The sequence below is a fragment of the Neopsephotus bourkii genome, unplaced genomic scaffold (genome assembly GCF_033783945.1).
Source record: "Neopsephotus bourkii isolate Nb327-2 ecotype Australia unplaced genomic scaffold, CSIRO-AGI_Nbou_v1 NB_739, whole genome shotgun sequence".
Taxonomy (NCBI): Eukaryota; Metazoa; Chordata; class Aves; order Psittaciformes; family Psittacidae; genus Neopsephotus; species Neopsephotus bourkii.
In genome coordinates, this window is record NW_026901237.1 from 2,065,527 (window position 1) to 2,081,865 (window position 16,339).

The following is a 16,339-nucleotide window of genomic DNA, read 5'->3' on the forward strand; positions in this document are numbered from 1 at the left end:
CAACCAGAGCAACTTATGGACAGGTTCAGAAAAATCAAGATTACACACTTCCAGGAATCTTCCTAGCTGTAGGGATATTTATAAGAGCAAAAAACAAAACCAGTCCAAATTCAGATAATTCTTTATCAACAAGTAACAAAGCAATATTTATTATTATAGTGTTCATCATCATCAGTAGCTGCAACACTGTAAAGTAAATCACTGGCTAACTATGTCCATCATTCAAGTCATTTGGGAGCTTCAGTGATTGCTGTGAATGTATTTTCCTGCCACTATATCACTCTTTCACCTGTTATCTGCAAATCTTAAGAGATTTATAGTCTTGCTCTTTAAGAGCTATCCGACCCTGCATGAACACTACATATACCTTAGGTACCCACTGAACATGCCAATTCCACTGCAATAAGGAGTTGTCCCAAGTGTTAAACTCACTCCATTAGAGCTATAAAGAACTCTTTAGCCAAGGCAGCCAATATCTAGACTGGCATAAGCAGAACCTTTATAAACCTCAATTAGCAAAAAATAATTGCCCATTCCTCTTGAAGTATGTCTCCGCATGACTCACTTTCCCATTGCACAGTTACCCAGCCACAGAAGAGTGCTCTAGGAATCTTAAGCAAATGGAAGCTGTCCAAGTTTGGCTAGTGATCTTGCAGCTCCAACAAGTGAGCAGCATTAAAAGCAGCTGAACACTGCAGTTTTACGTATGTCAATGCAGGCAGAGTCAGGAAACCACTTGACTCGTCGAGGGAGCCCCTACTTAAGGGGAATCTGCCTGTACACCACAGCTTAATGTAGCTGAGTATCAGCATAAAATGTTGGACCTTCTGTTGTAGCTCCTGTAAGTTTGGTAACTTTACACTGCAAGACAGGAGGAGAGGAGAAAGAGCAAGATCAGAAGACAGGCTAAGCTGGAAGCCCAATAAAGTTTAAGGAATGGACTTGAAACTTCCACTAACCTCAGAAACAGTACCTCAGTGGTTTCTGTGCTGAGCACTTGACATAAAAGTATCCTGGTCATTTTGAAAGGTTTTTAAAATACAAGAGTCAGTCCCAAACAGTGGCAGAAACAATGATCAGATGTCTCAAAGCAATGGAAACTGTACCAAAAGATATGCGAGGTTCAGGCACTGAAGTGCTCAAGCCACTCTAAGACTTCTAAAAAGGCTACCTCTCCCTGTTATCCTTGAGACATCAGCTCCCAAAGTCATCAGAAAGGCTGCATCATGCCATGCATTCATGAAGGCATCCTGAGAAGAAAAGGCACTTGCCAAGCCCTCTGAAGAACTGAGATTTTGGTGATGTTTTTATGGCCAGCTCAAGTGATTTTACACATTATTTTGTGTTAAACAAAACAACAAAACCACCACCAAACTTTGGTGACTCCTGCACCAGCTTCACAATAGAATGGCTTGATAACCTTAACAACCATTTAGTATGTCTTAAGTACGGCCTAGACAATTTGATTGAGACACCCCTTCATAAGTGGCAGGAACATGGACAACTTCCATAACATTCAAACTCAGAGGTCACAGTCCTGATCTGTAAACAATTCAGACGAGTTTCTACATCCTAGTTCACAAAGTTCCTCAGAAAGGTAGACAAGAAATATCACTAGCTTGAGACTTCTGACAAATCCAAAACATGTACATTTGACCACTTCAACTTGCAAACAAGTAAAATACCTTCAAGTTGGTAAGGTGACTAAAAACTGTCAGCAAAGATCACCATGTTTGCATGCATTACGCCTTGGCACTCCCAAGTTCCATGCATCTCTTCAAATTTGCCTTACAGAAACAAACCTATTCAATAACAAAGAAGCAGGTGGATATGGAAACCAAGAATATCCTTAAAATGCCATAATCCAATGTAGAGTAACAGTAGAGGATTCCTCCCCCTCATTCCTGTTTACTATAAAAAAATAACTTTGTGATTCCACATTACATTTGAAGGGGATTTCCCTCATCTCCTTAAGAATCAAAGAAGTACCAGGCACTGTCCCAGTGTACATGGTCCTTGGTGAACTGTGAACCTTGGAAAAACAGAGGAAAAATCCCTTATTTGAAAACATCATCTCCAACAAGTTTGAGCTTGACTGATTTCAGAACCGAGACAATGTGAAATTAACTCAAGGAGAAAAAGCAGTAAAGATCACTATCTTCTATAAGAGGTAACAAAGAAACCTCAGAAATCTGTAGTTCAAAACTGGATACCCATTCTACTTCTGAATGTCATGCACACTGCTCATACCTCCCTGATGGGTGAAAAGAGTCCTCGACATGAGGAAAAAGGAAGCACTAGAAAAAAGGTAGGAACCTCAAAAGAACAATTAGTCGATGGTGATTCTAGGCCTAATTTGAGAGAAGGCTATGATCCAGAAATGGAATATACACAGGCTTTCCAATGATCAGCTCCAAGCTCGCAGGTAGGCTATCAATACCGCCAGGCAACAGCACACTGTGAACAGCTTCAGAAGAAAAATGCAGATATCCCTAGTGTCTCAGCCTCAAAAAAGGTGCCTTTCTATAGAGCCAAAAGTCAAACCATGCAGCTTTCATAGGACAGAGGTCTTAAGATGTATTTGAGGTTGTTTATTTTTGTGTTAAATCTTCTAGTTTAGATTCAAACTATATTCATAGAACAAAATAACCTGAATTACAATAGTTTTAATGTATAGGTTTAAAATCTGATAGCTGGTATTTATGTCTACATTTACTGTAATACAATAATTCATATTATTTTTCAAACGGGATAATATAGGCTGCCAACAGTAAAATATGGCAAAGAGATCCTAGCTAAGCACTTGGAAATATTGTTTCCTCTTCTGCTGAACCAGCTTTTCCCACCCTTTATTGCTTATGAAAAATAAGAATATGGTTTCATCAGTTCAATCCTGTGACCACTCAGTTTTAAATTATGAAACCAACTAAAGACTGGAAAAGCAGAACACCACATTTTCTTCCTACAGACTCTAGGTGTGGGGGTGGGGGAGTCAAGAAATTATCAGATGAGGTTTATCAGCTCAAAATCTTCTGGAACATAGTAACCCAGAAGCAATCAGATCAATTAAACAGCTATATATAAAATGCAATGCATGCTAGATTCATGTGTATTAGAGCAGTAGGAGTGCTTAAAACAAAGCAGTTTAGAAGTACATTAAAATCACCCCACCCTAATTTCCATACAAATGCAGCTCGACAAGAGTTACAAGAGGAGCTAATCTGCCAATTGTGTATTAAGTTAGTATGTTTTCATTCTGATGCTCCATGTGCCATTGTTTAAAGGCACCAGCTCTAGTTCACTTCAGATAAGCAAAAAGCAATATTAAATAGAACAACCTGTGAGTAAAGTACAAGGTTTGAATCACAGAATCATAGAATAGTTAGGGTTGGAAAGGACCTTAAGATCATCAAGTTCCAACCCCCGCGCCATGGGCAGGGACACCTCACACTAAACCATACCACCCAGGTCCAACCTGGTCCTGAACACTGCCAGGGATGGAGCATTCACAACATCCCTGGGCAACCTATTCCATTAAAACTCTATTCCATTAAAAACCCTATTGAGTTTTAATGATTCTAACAAATAAAAAAAATAGTATTATGACATGTCTATGTCCTGAGAAAATGAGCATTTCAGTCTGTCCATGTTAGTTATTACTGTAGAAGCAGCTTAGGGTGCTGAACCTTTTTCCAAGCAGAAATAACTGAAGTTCAACTTTTCCATTAAGTTGATCTAGTTCAGGGTTCCTCCCATCAGAAGTGTCTGTCCAGTACTTAAGTGTTCAGTTTTCTGACCTGATGTGAGCCAGCTTCCAGTGGAGAAAGGACAGACCCCTAACGCATTCCCAGAAGGCCCCAAACCTGCCCTGCTACTGCAAAAAGAGCACAAGAAAGCAACATGGATATATGGACTCCTCAATGACATTTGGTTTTTACCTACATTTTTAAATACAGTAAATCAAGCACAAACATACGAAATTTTAACTTTCTGATAGGAAGCCCTGGAGCCCGTGTCACTCTCTAGCAAAGCAAACCAAAAGAACTTGAAACAAGCTAGTGTACCTTACTAAGGAAGCAGCAACGGGAACTACACAAAAGAGGGGGAAATAAACAGCCTGCATGATATTTTCCCATGTCTTTTGAAAACAGAGTAAGTAGCCACATTTAAGAGGTTCATAGACAGAGAACAAACTTGAGATGAACAATCACAGAAGGAAAAGCAGTCCTAGACACTTCAAGTCAATGCTTTCACCTTTAGTATGAAATTACATATTTACAAGGAATTCCAAGAACATTACGCACACAGAGGAAGCATCTAAAACAATGCACTGTCAGACCAAAAGATTTATCTACCAGAGGCTGATCAGAATTATGAACAATAGAATGAACACAAAGCATCATTCTGAAAAGGGTTTCAAAAACTCAAACTGCAACTATATAAAAAGCTGAGGCACTGGGAGCTGATACAAGGACATAGCTCAAAAAGAAACTGTCTGCCCCAACCTCAGCAGGGTTTCTAGGTTTCAGTATCATATAAGCCAATAGTACCTGGGCAGACTGGACTCTCATAAGAAGCTAACTGTACAGCTTTGACAATTATGCTCTCTGTAGCTTTCACCTCCTCTTCCTTCTCCCTTCCACCCGCTCTCCCCTTTTTATGGACAGATGCAAAACAATGAGCAATGGAAATTAATGACAAGTTCTGCATGTTAAAATATGCCCATACTTATTTTGACAGAATTCATTTCCCAGATAGACAATACTAGGGCTTGGACATCTGTTAATTACCAAAAAACAACTTGTTTTCTACCCCTTTAGCAGGAAGCATGTTTGTACTAACATGATTACTAGTCCAACCAAGCGAATAAAAATGTTAACAACTCCTTCCGGCTAAAGCAAACCACAGAAATCATAAATCAGCTTACTTTAAGGTTAATCATCAGGTTGGGAAGAAAGGTTTCCAGATTTCTGATCTCATTCAGAAAAAAAAAAATAGCATATGGAGACACTGTTACTCAATGTTTTTCAGTTTTAACACTTAGAAATTGCTACACAATTAACATACAGCGCAAACTAAACAAACTCACTGTTCAAACAAGGAAACCCTAAAATCCATGGTTGTTCCCAATCTTAATTCCGTACTCTCAGACACTGCATAAAATCAAAGTACTGTAGAAAAACAGCAGATGGCTGTAATTACAGCAATGCAGAACACTAAACTTAACATACATAATGCCAAAAGTGACTGTTTAATCCAGCTTCTCCAGATCACAATGCCACAGAAATCACTTGAACTCCTACCTGAAGTCTCCTCTTTGGAGAGACAACTTACCTTATAATAAGATTTCTTGCCAAGGAAAGTCTACTAAATACAAAGGTCAGCTATTTGAACGATCCATAACTGTAGTTAGAAATATCTACACCTTACTCCTATCCTGAATCTACCCAGGTTTCCAGTACTCATCTTACTATATGTGTAAGACTGAAGAAACCGGCATATCAAATCTTTACTCCATATAAGAACTTACATCAGCCAATTCACATCCTAGACTTCTATATAAAGCTTAACAACTTCAGCTCTCCATGTCTTTGGCTGCAGTTTCAACCCAAGTTCCTTTCAAATCTCTAGGCTGATTGACAGGAGATGCTGCTTTGCCCACGTGTCTCTCAAGCATGTTTTATTGCCTCATCCTTTAAGCCTTAAAATTGTGTTACAAGTTGCATGATCAATAATAAAAATTGCCTACTCAATTTTAAGAATGATGTAGCTCAAATTTAAAATGCTGAATTCAGTGAAGGATGGGAGTATAGCTTTTATTATGTAAACTTTTTAAACTAAAAAAAAAAACCAACCATACAAAGCATAGCTGGAACTCTATATATCAGCATTTCATGTTCAAATTCAATATCCATTATTTAAATGAACTAGGTCATAACAGCAAAGAATTATCCAAAGAGAGGTGTGGAGAAAACAGCTGCAGTTCAGAACTCTGGGAAACTGAGACATTTCCTGCTCTGTGACATCAGGCAGCAAAACACTTTTTTAACCATCCCAAAATGGACAAAACACACGAAAAGAACAGCCTTCACACTGTTGCTTCAGGTGAATGAGCCAGACCATCAAACGTAACTGTTACTTTTTTGTGTCTCCATCTTCCCCAAAGGGTATTTCCCCTCCCTCGATGAAGCAGTGCCTTCAGCGTTTAGCAGTATATCCCACAGTTGAAGCAAAAATTAAATGAAATGCCTCATTAAGAGGCATCCTGCAATGCTCCATTCTTATAGCACTAGTATACATTCACTGTTGCTGGGTTTAATGTTATTTTCACCCATTCTCCCATTTTAAGACAAGCAGTCCTTATCTGATGAATGTTACTCACCACAAGTCATTCACATAGAGAACTCAAGTTTCATTCAGTGTAAGAAAACACCTTAAAGTGGCCTTCCAGCACCTGCTTAGCTATTCTCAGGTATGAGCTTGTAATAGAGTATGACACAATGTCCACTTCTGCTTAGGCCAGCAGTCACTGAAGGATCACAAAAACCTGTTCATATGACACAGCTACTACCTGTTAGATTATAATAATCTATTTCTAACATGAAAGTATAACCTCAGATTTTTAGCTCCAAATAGCTGTCAGGTAAGATGATGTACTGGCATTCATTTGCCACAAACTCAGACCTCGAAACTTTTGTGACCAATACTCACTTGATTTTCTCCAGCTACATCAGCTAGGTCTGACAGAAGTTGCTTCTCTCTCATCCTACTTACAGCCTCAAACCGTCACAGCAACAGCAGTACTCTGAAGTTGGCATCCAGAGGGATTTGGGAGAAAAATGTCTTCATGCTCTTCCCAAATGCAGCACTGAAGCACATTTATTAACCATCAATTCTCTCTCACAGGCTCACTGTGGCAAATGCAAGCTTGAAATATTAAACAACCCCATTAGACTGAAAACTGCAAGCCAAATGGAATAGGGATAGCTAGTCTCCTAAAGTTTAGACCACCTCTAAATATTAGACCAGGAGATACAATAAAGGACAATTTGCTTGCAAAAATATAGCATTGTGCATTCGCACCTTTTGCTGCATGATAAAGAAAGCACAAGACCAGGAGAGTATCTTATTCTATGACCCTTCCTATTGTATCTTTCTCTCTTTACATACCCTATTCTTCTGTCTGACTCTACAAAACCCATTATATTGAAAATTGCTCTTCACAGAGCACTACGTAATTCTCAAATGATGCTTGAGACTTTTCAGTTTCATCTTCTCTCATTCTGAAAAGCTTGTCTAGCTATTAGATTCCTCAGCTTACCTCTTGAAAGGGAGAAAAAAACCACTCAAATGGAGTAGAGCTCCCAGCACTCTCTCAGCATCACCTAAACCTGCTCAAAGTTCTGTCAGGTCCTGCAACTTGAAGAACATGCTTTCCATTTCTAAGCCACAAGGAGCCTACCCCGCACTTCATAAAGTATCAAGAGAGGACACTCAGGAGCCTCTTCTCTCAATACATGAATGACACTGCACAAAAACAATGCTTAAAAATATTGCATCACTTCTAAGCCAATCAGACCTCAAAGTTCCCTTTTGCATCTGCAAGAATATGTATTTACTACAGAGTACTGTCTAGGAGATAAAAGAATCAGTCAAAAACATAGGCAGAGTGTATCAGGAACAACCCTCTAAGGACCACTCTGTTTCCACAAGGCCATTCTGGTGAAAACTGAAGCAGGAGAACATGCAAAGAACAAAGGATGGCTCCTGCAGAAAATTCAGCTTCAGTAGTGCCCCCTGAGAATGGAAATGTGATTGCATGTGTTTCAGATACACAATGTGTAAACAAGTCCTGTTCATTATTTACTGTTAAAAGATTTGTTTAACAGGACATGAAAAACAAGAGGCAGAAGCAGTATCTTCATAACTGTCTGAAGGAGGTACCTGCTGCTCATTAGAGCCAAAATAGGAATTTCTTCTCTTCCCACTCCATGAAGCTGCCTCTTATATTTCACACAGCTTTCCCTGAAGGCATGTGTGGAACACTGCACTGATGCCCTTGTTCCAATTGCTATACGTGAGAAATACAAGACACTATTATACAGTCACTATTAAACACATGCCCGGAACTTTATTGTTTTGTCAAAACCAAGAACACAAAATGTCAAAAACACACACAATTTGAGGTGTTCCTAATTCATTTCGAAGCAACCAACCACTAAAGAGACATAAAACAGGTTCCACAAAAGCAGGATGGGTTTAGGTTTTTTTCTGTGGTTTGTGACTACCTTGAAGAAGGCAGAAACCATCAGGCAGTACAACGCATCTTCAGTCAAATGCAATACAACTCCACTGTCCCTTAGAGGTGCTTTTAACACATATCTAACTTTGCATCCAAGTTTCCAACTGACATTCAATGTCAGTTCAGTCTTCAAAACACTAAGCGTAACCACTAACCACCGCAGTGCTGTCAATATTCTAGGGTCTGCAGGGACCGTAAAAACATAACTGTCAGATTCAAAGCCATCCACAAGTTCTTACCCATAAACCAGCTATCATACTTTTATTATCAACTACACAAATTCTCAATCACTCAAAACCATACTGTGTAGAAAGCATATATAATTCCAACCAAATATACTGCACAGATCTGTACCAGTGCTCCCACCACATGCTCCCTGGGAAAAGGGAAGATGCTGTCAGACATTTAGAAATTGGTTCTTCAGTACCAAGTACTATTTCTATAGTATTGTTTACCTCATTTTTCTGAGAAAGAAAATGCTCACACAAGTTTGGAAAATGCTTGTCTAATAACTGTAGCTGGCTGGATAAGCACACTCATAAAGGACAGAAACAGTAGTAACACAGGAATTCTCAGTGCATCAAAGATGATTATTCACAAGCCTTAAAAGATGACATCCTCTGACTGCTGACAGCCTGATGAGAAGCAGTTGGGACCCTGAGTAAGCTAGATTTGTCAGAAAGAATGCTCCTTTCAACACCAGCCCTCGAGATGGACTTAAATACCTCTTCACAAAATGATAGGTTGCCTCTTTGAAGACATCGGGTAAATGTAAGCACAACAAGAAGTCTCTCAAAGAAGCCCCGAACCAGCAAATAAATTAGAGAACAAAAACTGGTATTAGTCTTGCATCTGAACAATGTGGTTCTGAGTTTAAGAGCAGATGAAAAGCAAACTACAGTCTAAAGATCACTACCCAGAACTGTTTAAATGAAATACTGCTGCACACAAAGCACAGGATAACATTGCAGCAATTATTTTGGGACAAATTAAACTCTTCCAACAATGCAGAAATTTACAGAGCTATCTATGTTCTGCTCCCCTGACAATAACAGCAAGATATTTTAAGAGAACACAGTATTTAATCCCTTACAGTATCTGGCTGAGGTAATCTATGCAGTGTCAACACTAACATATTCAATAGCTGCACACCTGACGCTAATGCTGACCTTGCAGAATGCAGTCAAAGCATACTTGAGAAAATCTGAACTGTAAAACAGTATGTAGAAGGTGAAAAGTTTAGAAGACCACTCAAGGAGTCACAAAGCAAAGCTGGAAAGACCTCCCAGGCATAAGTATGGCCACAATGTAGATTTACAGAATAAAGCTACTATACTAAGTTTGCTCATTTATAGAAACAGTAAATAGAAAGGTAAATACATACACTGCCAGACAGATGTGGGTATGACGATGTGGGCCTGGCACACTTTAAATAGTTTGCTACCACGTCCAGTAAGACGTAGTAGTCACCTTTGTAAGAATCTCAACATTTCCAGTCCAGAACTGAAATGGATGATTACTGGCAGGTACACACATCTCTGCCCTTCCTATCTACTATCAATACCCAGGTGAACACGATAGAAACAATGTGAGCAAAAGTTCTGCAGGAAACTTGTTATTTTGAAATAAAGATCAATGGAACCACATACAGCAGCACTGGACGAAAGGGAAATGGTTTCTCAGTTTTCCCTTGAGGAGAAAAAGCAAAAAGCTCCTAACCAGTTAAGACTTCCCTGACTGGACAGAAGAAGATTCTGAACACCACCTCTCTGACAATTCATGAGAAAGAAAGGAAAAGAAGATATTTAATCTTTTAAATACTTTCAGAATGTGTAAATAAAAGCTTTCTCAAGTTACAAGATGACAACTGGACTGGCATGATTTTCAAGTTCAGGAAGCATTTAGCTATGTTCTACCTTTATCAAACCATCAGAAGACAGTTTTCATTGAAATTAGAAGGATGCAATTAAAAAAAGCCCCAAACCGAAGTTCATTCAAGTGTCTTTAACACCATATGAAGAACATGAGTATTGTTAACTGAAACCAACCTGCAAAACCAAAGTCTCTTAAGACAGCCTATTTTCTGATCCTTGATATTCACACTGTTCCATCAATCAAAATCAAAATCTAGGTCATCAGTATTTTCAGCCAGGATGCAGGGATGTAACCCAAAAAACAAGCACAGCACATCTTAGGAATCAAAGATTTCCAGCAAATTTTGCACAATATCTAGTAAGGCTTCTGACAGACACTTCCGACAGAACTTTAATCCTCTTCTACTCCACCTCCTAAGTACCAGTTCATTCCAAATTCAATCTCTTCAGATACCCTGAAGCCAAAAGAAGTGCAAAGCAGTATCTTTCTCCCCAAAGAAAATCTTGGTCTGAGAGCTATTTTTAATACATACACTATTCTAAACTCTATTTTCAGATACACACTTTTCTAAATTGGACTGTTTCACACTCATCCACCAATATTCCAAAAGTAACTAATCTATCACAGAGGATTTGCTCAGTGTCAGGAAAGATACGTTCTCAAAACTAGGGTTCTGACCAGAGCATCACAAATACGGTTTACCCAAATCTGCCATTTGAAAGCTACTGTGAAATACATTCGTATTTTCTTGTCTTGAAATGCAAGAAAAGCATCTCAGCATAGAACCCACTGACACCCATGGACAAGATAAAGAATTTCAGATGTTAGCTGAGACAAAGATACTGCTCAAAACTTTTGTTTCTAGTAAATCAGTTATACTTCAAAAGACAGGGAAGGGATTACCAAGGGTTGTGGGTTCCAGTCCTTGGAAAAGAAAGGAGAGCAGGGAGGAAACACCACCCAAGGCTCGGACATCTGCCAAGGAGAAAAGAGGGTCTCAGTCAACCCACCTGGATACAGGATGACGCACATCCTTGCCCCTGGGATCATCACACAAGCCCTTACAAGCAGTGAACTAAAAGTCACGGGGTGGAAGCAAAACCAGACTCTCCCACAGCAAAGAGTTAAGAACCTGTACATAGTTACAGTGGAGTACCACAAGTTTTTAAACAGGTAAGGGGGCATTTCAACCAATAAAGTTCCCAGGACAGTTTCATGTATTTTGTGTTTACATGTATCTCAAAGGGACACCAATTCTGGTATGTTGCACCTGGGACACCACCTGGAATAATTTTTTTCACCTGCTACTGGTAAACACCTGACTGTCCTAAGCAACACAACCAACACTCTTGGCTTTTTGATCCACTTGGTTCTTCAATGTATTCTGGCTAGATAGCCACAGCCAGCAAGTTACTGGTAGGCCTGAAAAGGTCTAGTTTTACCACCAAAAGACTGTCCTGGGCAAGAACTTGTTTGCCACATTGTGTGTGGTTACAATAAAAAGCTTATAGCCCAAGGACAGCTGGAAAACAACTAGATCTTTGCACCAGTTCTACTACCTATTCAACAGGGCAAGACTTCTACTCACTCCTTCAGTGATTACCCCTTATTACTGGCACATAGCAGAGTACTGAAATATAATTTGCATCCAAATTAATTTCTGTGGAAGCATTTTCTTTCAGCCTGCAGTTCCCATCAGTAAGACAGAGGCCATGCATTAAAGAAAAAGAAAAGAAAAGCCAACATTCAGGCACAGCAGCAGGGGAAAGAATAAGAGGCAGGTACACTGGCTTGGCAGTGGAATAAGAATTTCAATAGACCTGGAAGAAGAATAATGGGTGACCAAAAGGAAGAAATGTACCCAAATAAAATTCTGAATGTCCACAGAACATTTAACCTCATTTCTGGCAACTGGAAGGCTCTTATGAACCATATGCAATTCAGAGTGACAGTCTGCTGCAACAATGCTGTATCTTTTGCATTAAAACTTTTCCAACAAGATTTCTCAAAAAAAAAGATAGGAAGAACTTCTAGCCCTTGACATAAAATTCTAGTGGAATTCAACTAAGCCTAGCCTATGCACAACCAACAGCCCAAGTGTGTTTCAGATGACTTACATGACACCTTGCAGGACTTTCTGAGGATCAAGGTCGAATAATCTATCAACATAGTGGCGGCTACTTGCTGTTACCTCCTGTGGAGACAGGAAAAAAAAAGTAATGCTTTAAATATTTCATACCAATTAATTAGATTAGATATTAGGAAGAGGTTCTTCCTTCCTTTTGAGGGTGCTGAGGCACTGACTCAGACTGCCCAGAGAAGCTGTGGCTTCCCCAGTCCCTGGCAGTGTTCAAGGCCAGGTTGGATAATCTTGGAGCAACCTGGTCTAGAGGAAGATGTCCCTGCCCATGGCAGAGGTTTGAAATTATGAACTTTAAGGCCCCTTCCAACCCAAACAAGTCTGAGATTATATGATATAATGGCAGACAACCAGAAATGGCTAACGCAGCAGCAGGTTTACACAATCTCTCAGGCAAGATAGCAGCAAAACCACAGAATCATATTTAACTGTGTAGTATGCTACTGCTGGGCAACACTCACACCTGTGTTCAAGTGTGATTTAAAGAAGACGATGTACGTAATATACATAACATGTTATGATTCAAAGTAAGTTAACACTGTCAGTTATGAACAGGGCATGCAAAAAGCATCTACTTCAGTTACATTAAATTCCAAATTTATTATGTTTAATTACTATATAGAAAAAACACGAATTCCTGAAAGAAAGCTTTAAGAGTAGTTAATGCTGCTCAAGAAGCAGACCCACAAACAAGCTCCTGAAAATAAGGAAGACTGTATGAAGGCATTTTTCTGTACCTTACTTTAACATGACGTATCTACACAACTCAGAGACAGCGTCCCACACAGCTCCAACAGGGACAGCAGCAAAACATTCTCCATAACATTCCCACAGCTACTTTGTAAAACAAAGTAAATTCTCCTCTCAGCAACAGGACCATGCTTGTAAGCTAAACATTTATGCACCAATGAATTGTTACTCCCTTTGAGAAGATCCAAAGTTGCAGATGACAAGCATTCCAAAAAATAAGGGTGGGAAAGGGGAAGGGAATTTTCCCTCCAGGTTCTCAGGAACATGTGCCAGGGTGCTTTTCCATTATGTCTTGGTTTTTTCTTTCTTTTTGCCAGCTCAACTTTCCATTAGGCTTTTCATATATTTTTTTCCTTCTGATTTTTCCCTGAAAGAAGCTATAAGGGAATTGACAACTCTTCCTTGCTTTTGCAAGTATCTACTCTCAAGCTGAATCTGCTCCTGCTTCCCCACCCAGATGTCAGAAGCACCATCAGCGTCTTGCCTGTAGTCTCAAAGAGGAGAATCATCTAGAGGTAGCAATGCTTCTCTGACTCCAAGAACACTATTAAATTATGCAAAATGAATGCTACAGCTTCATATTCACTGTGTAATGAAAATATTTTCTGAGAAAAGCAGTAGACTTTGATCTACCTGATCTATGTATTTATACACAAAAGTCTTCTAGACTTCAGAGATCCCACTGTTTTCTGTTTCTAAAATATGCTAGCTTTCACCCTATCAACTATTATGTTTGCAATATGTAGAAGAGCTTTCGTATCCAGGCAAACAAGTTTTTCAAGTAGTCCCCCAAAACAACCTATCAACATCATCAGTTTCATAGTTCTAATAACCACTAAGAAATAATAAGGGAAGAAACAGCCCCCAAATTCAGTTCTTTTAAGCAGCATCTACACTACATCTTTTGCACTGTTACTCCCAGGTAGCAGAACACTGATGAGCAGCAGGACTGGGCTACCAGCACCGTCAGTTCTACTTACTCAGCCTCCCCAAGGAAGCTAGCGGTAGTTGTCAGACCCCCTCCTGCCGCACCAGCGCCCTGCCCACAGATGCAACCCATCAGCCTCCTCCCTTCGGAACAGGCCGTGCAGGGAGATCTCCAGTAGCTCCTACGACAGGATTAGCGTTTAGCCACCAAAACACCACCCACATGCTCCGCCAGCCCGCCGCGCTTGGGGAGAGACCCTGCTCTGCTCTGCGCTGCCGCAGCCGCGCTGTTTCAGCGCAAAACAATGTCAGCGAAGCCTCTTTTTGCTGAATCGGAGTTTCGGGGGGCTGGAGGAGAGACTGGCAAAAACATTGACAGGAGAGCAACTGAAGAGCCTAAGTCGTGTCATGAGGTAAAACACGTTCAGAAGACCCGGCACCTTTAACAAGAACAGGAACGGACTCCTCTGAAAAAGAGAATGCCGTTCTGAAGAGAAATCTTCTGTGAAGAAGTTGTTGTCACAGGGGATGACGGGGTACACGCCATACAAGACAACCAGCGCCCTACCGACCCTCGCGCCACCCTTGCGGCCCACCACGGCCCGCCGAGCCCATCCCCGGTGCTCCCCGCTCCCGTACAAAGGGGCCGGTCAGGTGCCGGAAGGCCAGCCCCCATCCGCACAGGCCAAGGTCAGGCCGAGGAGCGCAGCGGCGGCGCAGGCCCCGCGGCACTCACCGAGAGGACGCTCATGCGGAGCGGCGCCTCCAGCACGCACGCCATCTTGGCGGACGCAGCAGCAACTCCGGCGGCGGCGCCCTCACGCTCGCGCGCGCGCCGCTGCCGCCGCCGGCGGGCACGGCCTCATGGCGGAGCGCAGCACAGCGCCGCCGGGCGGGAGGAGAGCGGGGGGAAAAGGGGGGCGGAGCTCCGCGGCCTCCCGCGCGGCGAATCGGCCGACGCTGACACCACGCTCCCTTCCGGCAGCCCACCGCCAGCCCGCATGCGCCAGCCATGGCCCGTCCCGCCCCGGGCGGGAACCGCGTGAGGGCGCTGCGCGCATGCGCAGAACGCTGCAAACGCGAGCCTAGCCCCGAGGAAGAAGACAGGTGGTTTCAGGGGGGACTGCTCTCGCAACACCGAAATGGGCATGATGCGGGACACGGTCTCATCCCGACTTTATCGCGATCAACCGCGTGTAGCTTCAGCTACCTGGAATGGAAATCATGGAATTCTGCAGGCCCTCCTGTCGCCCTGCCTCTGTGTGGAGCTCCTGGGACGTAATGAGCGTGAACAGGGCGTGTTCATCCACAGAGCTGGGGCGTTAGGAGAACCGGTTACTCTGGCAGAATTTTCATCTGGGGCACTGGCATGGCACACTGGCATGGCACACTGTTTCCCAGGCTCTGCCTTGCTGCACGGAAAATAAACGGCTTAGGAACTTTAGGTTTGGTCATAGCTTTTGTGGCTTTCATGGATCTTTCAGTTTGGGTTTTTTTGTAGAAAACGCCTCAAGCACCCACAACTTCACACAGTAAGATCTGATGTTTTTGTATTAGCACCCCTGTATTTCACCTCTTGTGGCACGGGGATTCCAATTCTATCACAACCATTGCTCCTGAAAGCAGAATTAAGGAGGCAGCAGGTAGGACAGTAAAAAGCGTAAAGGTCAGGTTAACTTTTGCTGTTGCAAGTTAAAACACAGGCTTGCCAGCTGTTAGAAATGGCAGAGGAGAATGGGAGCCCAATAGCTTGGGATACTGTCACACACTGACTTTAATACTTGAATTAAGAAGAAAAAAACCCCAAAACCATTTATGAAGCTTTGAACAAAACACCTGTGCTGGTCTGGAATAAAACAGGTGAACACTTTTTTCAGGCACTTTGTATGGAATAGCACATATAATTTTAGACTAAGTGCAAGTCTCTCATGCTGAAAAACTCTGTGGTACGAGAGATCCTGACAGAGAAACAGAATTTCTCAATTTTTTCAAGAGACAACATTTCTCACAAAAATTTGAAAAGTTCTCAAAATCCTCTAAAGCTTCTTTTTAAAGAGGGCTGAAGCATCTGGGTCTTAAAAGCTGAATAAACTTTGTCAGCCTTCCCTGGTGTTTTATGTAATTTGTGGAGTACTCGGTATTCACTGGAGATGCTTCAAGTTCAGAGCTTCAACTGAATTCTACATGCAGCAAAGGATCTTGCTGACAGGGAAAGCCCATCATGGACAAAAGCACAGTAGGGGAGGACACTTCAGACTGCAAAGAGGGTGTGAACAACTGCAAGAAAGGGCACAACTGACATTACACAGATCACACACGATTTGTACTCAAAAGCAATTTAACTA

The 16,339-nt window shown here is 41.5% G+C and overlaps 1 protein-coding gene across 9 annotated transcripts in view; it reads right to left on the reverse strand.

Annotated features, from left to right (window-relative positions):
- The window catches only part of ARMC8 (armadillo repeat containing 8), a 68,307-nt gene extending 53,316 nt beyond the window's left edge, over window positions 1-14,991 (reverse strand). For 4 of the 9 annotated variants that reach the window (XM_061354492.1, XM_061354491.1, XM_061354489.1 and 1 more), the window contains exons 1-2: window positions 14,731-14,988; window positions 12,295-12,371 (exon numbers count right to left, since the gene is read on the reverse strand). In XM_061354492.1, coding sequence (XP_061210476.1) covers window positions 12,295-12,371; window positions 14,731-14,775 — 122 coding nt within the window. In that variant the 5' untranslated portion in view covers window positions 14,776-14,988. Of the gene's footprint in view, window positions 1-11,080; window positions 11,131-12,294; window positions 12,372-14,730 lie in introns of those variants that run through there. The other 5 variants (XM_061354486.1, XM_061354484.1, XR_009725590.1 and 2 more) reach the window with 4 other exon arrangements.
- Between the last annotated feature and the right edge of the window lie 1,348 nt (window positions 14,992-16,339).